This window comes from Ostrea edulis, chromosome 3 (assembly GCF_947568905.1).
Source record: "Ostrea edulis chromosome 3, xbOstEdul1.1, whole genome shotgun sequence".
NCBI lineage: Eukaryota > Metazoa > Mollusca > Bivalvia > Ostreida > Ostreidae > Ostrea > Ostrea edulis.
The window spans coordinates 12741401-12747400 of record NC_079166.1 but is presented as its reverse complement, the minus strand read 5'-3'; the positions used below and the strand labels follow the sequence as shown (position 1 = coordinate 12747400).

Sequence of the window (6000 nt, the reverse complement as noted above, 5' to 3'; positions counted from 1 at the left end):
TCGTTGTCTTCCATCTCTACCTGCCAATATCCCATACACAAATCTATAGTTGAAAACCAAGATGATCCGCTAAGATGATCAAGCATCTCTTCAATTCGTGGCAGTGGATAGGCGTCTTTTAAAGTGACCGCATTCAATCTTCTATAGGCTATGCAAAAACGCGTCGATCCGTCCTTTTTCTTCACAAGGACTATTTTAGATGCCCATGGACTCGATGAAGGTTCGATAACTTGTTTCTCCAGCATATCATCTACCAATTTATCTGCCTCGTTCCTCATGTGTATCGGAAGTCTTCTTGAGGGGGGGGGGGTGTTTTATCAGCATCGCATTGCCGGTGTTTATACGATGTTTTACAACATTAGTACGTCCGAGATCGGTATCAGAAGTTGCAAATAAAGAAGCGTACTTCGTGAGCAATTCGTAAATCTCTCGACTCTGATCCCATTGAGATTGGAAGTGGTATTGTTGTATAATGACAAAATTTTGATCGGAAGCTCTTTTCCGACGCCTAAATCACATGTCATTGGTGCTTCGTTCACACTAAGAACTGGGTATACATGCCCTACAGACGTTCCTTTATAAACAGTTTGTGCATCAACAGACAAGTTCATAAACCTTACTGGAACCTGTTTGTTATTCTGTACCAACGTTCTTCCGACACGTCCTCGCTGACTTGATAAAACTATCAGAGGGTTCTACAAGACTTATCCCAGGAGTGAAATGTTCTCCAGGGGGGATAATCACATCACAAGAAGTCACTACTTTACTTCTTGGAGGCAAGCAAAATGATTCAGAAGCAACAATTCTGTAACAGCCAAACATGCTGTTAAAAACAAACGGGAATTCACCCTGATTGCATCTCAAAATTTTGCGCTTCACATCCACAATGCATTCATTGCCATGTAAAAAGTCTAAACCTAAACTACCGTCAGCTGTTATGTCAGCTATTACCATAGGTTGGTGGAAACTTAAATTTCCAATACTAACTGTAATTGTTATTTTGCCATACGTCTTCAAAGGTGTCCCACCCGCAGACAATATATCCTGAACCACGTCTGTAGTCTCATTGATTGTAATGCCTTGCAAAGTATCAAACACTGCTTTAGATAACACTGTGACAGTAGCACCAGTATCTACCAGAAGTTTTGATTTTATATCTGAGACATGCGCTTCCACAAACATTCCAGCCTCATTAGGGTGCTTGTTAACCCCAATGGATCCTGGTGGTTTTGAACCTACACCACTCGTTTGAGGAGAGTTTGATACTTGTGGACCTTTTGTGTTGTTTCTCCTCTTATGATTGCGGGGACAATTTCTGCTTAAATGTCCCTCAGTACCACACTTATAGCATTTAAATGTTTTGTTCATAAGTTTATGTTGCCCTCTTCTGTCGTCTCTGGCTGAATTATTACTGGGGTGCACATAGTTCACTTTCAAATCCTTTACTTTTGAGCGTAATTCGTCAATCGTTTTCTGCATGTTTGATATCATCCGAAACAACTCATCCTCTCTTTTAACCGATGTTTTGTTTTGCTGGACAGGTTCGTCAGACACCATATGTCGCAGATGTGTTTGGCTCTCCATGCGCTGTTTATCTGACCGCACAAAAGCCTCTAATTCAACTGCATGTCTTGTAGCGTCGTTGAGACTGCGTGGTCTAGCTTGTTTTATTCTAAGCCTCATGTCCATATCAATGCGGGCATCTATGAACTGTTCCTTAGCTAGTGTTTCTCTAACGTCATTTGGAGCCGTAGGATAGGCCAAATGAGTCAATCTCCGTATAGATTGACCCAACTCTGGAAGTGATTCAGTGGCTTTTTGTCTGCGTTCTCTAAGTTGTACCCTATACAATTCTGTCTGATTTGCCGGAGCAAAACGGTCTTCCAGAGCCACTACTATTTCCTCGTAACTCCTGGTCAATTGCTTTGGTAAGTTACCTAAAACACTCATAGCCTGTCCTCTGAGAGACACACTTAGATATAAACCTTTCTCGCTATCTGTCCACTGATTCAAAGAACTACAGGCCTCAAAATGGGACTTGTAGTCCACCCAAGAACCCGTACCATCAAATGTTGCTGGCTTTATATAATCATGTGGTCTTCTCGAATCCGTTACTTGACGATTTATTCTATTTGAGTCTGTTGTACATAAGTTGCTTGGTGAGCGTTGTCTTCTGTATGTAACACCCGGTTCATATTCATGCAAGCCCATATTCAAGCCACGCCTTCCTGTTTCTACTCCATTCCTGCCACTAAACTGGCGATCTATGACATCGCAAGGTTCTCTGTTAACAACGGCTGCTGTTTGAAAATCACCAACCCCCGTTGTACCGTCTAAACCTCTAAATTGAACGTGCTTCTTTGTGCATTCTCGGTATCTGCACGACACATAATTCCGGAGTCGCTTCAATGTAATCTACCAGACGGGTTACTTTGTGCAACGGGCGTAGAAGTATGAATATCTGATAAATTCCTCAACGACCTAGAAGTTTCAAGCATAGCTCTTTCGAGTGCTTCTATCTGCTCTTGTATCTTACTCAAGTCGTCATTCAAATTAGCCATGCTTGTTCTTATAAACAATAAAATAAGCAACCAAAATCTTCATAAAACTAATATAATTCGATAAACATAAACAGGGTCCCTACGTGAACGCCAAAATCTGCAACATGTAACCTATCTAGTTACCGTTATTATACTATTTACAACAGGGTCTCCTCAGATAACTTGCTGAGGTTTTGAATTTATCAACAATGGATGCACATATATATATATATTCTACTTAGAAACGATTATATACATATTGATTACCTAATAGAAAATTATCTACGTTAATAAATCACTGATTGATGTGTACGGAGTTATCACGCGGCTTCTTCCAAACTAACAATCAAACGACAATGGTTTCTTCAGCCAAGTCACATCAAAGCGACCGCGGTGCTTTGAACTTGAAGCAACAAAGTTACATATAACACAAGCAACCAGCGTTGCTTATAACCAGTATTAGATCCCGAAGCGACCAAAGTTACTTCACTAAATCATATCAAGGAACATACATTGACAATGTTAAGCATATCGCATAGCAATGGTGACTTACTAACACTGTCAAACTCTTAGGCCCATACGTAAACTATCTAATACTTTGAACTTTTATCTCACCGATGTTAACGCTGCAACAATCTTCGTCAGACTATATCACAGCTGCAAGTTTGCGCCGTATTTATAGGATTTACCACGTGACCATTATATGATCATTTCGGCAGTACCTCGGGTGTTTTCCATCATATACATTTATATTTTATCGGACATTATCGTGTGTCCCATACTAGTACACAAAAATCCGTTACATTTTCATACACAAAATAAGAATTATTACGTGATCCCCCCACCGGGCCCAACTTTTAACTTATAGTGGCATTGAATTGTAAGAATGTATGGTGAAATGAATCCATGCAGTTAACGAAAGGTAAGATCCTCGTTTTTATGATTTGAAGTTTAGGCGATATTTTCTTTTTTTGGACAATAATTTTATACTGTTGTAAAGTCTATTTTTTCAGCTCCCCCTCTACTACTTTGGAAAACGATAAATGTACGCCAAAAATGAGCCATGCTACTTTACATATTAACAATTCAGAACCTTGACATCAAATGATCATGATCAGGTAGATTAATTCTAAGCTTTTGACTGAGTCTTTGTGTAACCATGCATAAATGAGGGGAGGGGTCCTAACAAATAGGCTTACATAGCAAATTATTTATTACACGCGAATGCTGTAATGTTTAACCATTGTATTAAATATTCGTTGTGTTGTTCTTATTTGTTCTTTGAAAAATATACTAATGCTATACTTGTATTATTTTACATGTATAACATTTCAGGATATCACCATCTTGCTATTAAACAGAGATGTTGGCAGTATGTTATCTATATCATATTCTCAAGTTTTATCTATTAACAACAATAATATCCATGCATATATCGATTCGATATTTCCCTGTGAACTCGAAATAATAGACACCACACAGTGTCATCCACTTCTGCTTCATAAAAACTTCTACTTCTGTGACCCTCAAGTCTACATTTAAATATAGTAATCAAAAAATGACTTTGTTAATCGCCGCTCTGATTCCACGCACAAGTACTCTGAAGTTGAATTCAATAATATATTAGAGTTCTTCATTGACAATATTTTCGTCTCTTTGGTGATCAGGTCTTCCAACAGTCTGTTTGAATCCCCATGGGCAAAAATTGTGCTCCTGTGTTAGCTGACCTGTTTTTATATTCTTATGAAACATAATTTATTCAAAAACCTCTACGTGAGAAGAAAACAATTCTTGCTTTGGCCTTCAATTCGATATTTAGATATATCGACGACGTATTATCTATTAACCAAAATAATTTCCATTCATATGTCGATTCCATATATCCCAGTGAACTCGGAATAAAAGACACAATAGGGTCGTACACTTTTGCTTCATAACTAACAACTCAACTTTATGACAAACGGCATAATTTCAGCTTCTCCATCGTCAACTTCCCATATTTTATGTAGCAATATTCCATTATCACCTGTATATGGTGTTTATATCTCTCAACTGATTCGATACACAAGAGCTTGTTCTGCTTATGATCAGTTCTTAAAACGAAGCAGGCTGCTGAAAAACAGGTTGATGATGTAGGGACTCCAACAGTCTCGTTTAAAGTGAGGATTTCGCAAATTAGATGGTCGTTATATCGATCGAGTTTGCCAATACAACCCATCATTTGGTCAAATGCTGTCAGACGTGTTTCATACCTATTGTTAGGCCGTTCTTGGCACACTGATTTTGACTGCGGATAACTTCGTTTACCTGATCAAGATATAGGGCTCACGGCGGGTATGACCGGTTAACAGGGGATGTTTACTCCTCCTAGGCACATGATCCCAACTCTGGTATATCCAGAGTTCCGTCTTTGTCCAAATCGCTATTTTGTATTAATTATAGGAGTTATGAGATTAACCACTGTTCGTTATCTTCGCCTTTCATTAGTAAAATAAAAATCCCAATGAAGATCTGTAACCTTATGCGAGCATTCTACCAAAACTTTGAATGCAGTGTCATATTAGAAAAGAACATATCTGAGTCCTTTAGTGTCAAATCTGGAGTTAGACAAGGATGTATATTGTCACCTATTCTCTTCTTAATAGTCATTGATTGGATCCAAAGAAACAGCACAGCAGATAAGAAGAGAGGTATCCAGTGGACTATGTTCAGCAACCTAGAAGACCTAGACTTTGCAGACGACCTGGCAGAGATCTCAGGGAACAAGACCCATGTACAAGAAAAAACAGATAACCTGAACAAATTTGCCAAACAAACTGGTATTAACATCAACACCAAAAAGACCAAGGTGATGACAATAAATTCTCCAGTGGAACCTGTGGTTTTAAAAGGAGAACCGCTAGAGGAGGTAGAGGACTTCACCTACCTAGGAAGCATACTTAGCAAGGACAACGGTGCCGGGAAAGACATAAAGGCAAGACTCAACAAAGCACGTGCAGCATTCGCCCAACTCCAAACCATCTGGAAATCAAACAGCTACAGTCTGAGGACCAAAGTCCAACTTTATAACAGCAATGTGAAATCAGTCCTCCTGTATTGGTCTGAATGCTGGCGTGTTATAGACAGTGATATGAGAAAAATTGAGGCCTTCCACAACAGCTGCCTTAGAAAAATAAACAGAATCTTTTGGCCAAACAAAATCAGTAATACAAAACCTACACCAAAAGTGCAAAAGCAAGAAAATCAGCACAAAGATTATACAAAGAAAATTGAGATGGCTTGGTCACGTAATGAGAATGCCCCAGAACAGGATTCCCAAAGTAGCTCTACACTGGACACCGCCTGGAGAGAGGAAAAGAGGCAGACCACGTACCACCTGGAGGAGAACCGTAACATCAGAACTAGAGGAAATGGGCTACTCATGGGGACAGGCACAGTATATTGCGAAGGACAGAGGTAG

At 39.3% G+C, this 6000-nt stretch overlaps 1 protein-coding gene across 1 annotated transcript; it reads right to left on the bottom strand.

The window, feature by feature from the left end:
- Positions 1-633: 633 nt before the first annotated feature.
- LOC130052872 (uncharacterized) lies at positions 634-2211 on the bottom strand. The gene has a single exon (XM_056159018.1). It carries the CDS (start codon positions 2209-2211, stop codon positions 634-636), a length of 1578 nt encoding a protein of 525 aa, XP_056014993.1.
- Positions 2212-6000: the final 3789 nt, after the last annotated feature.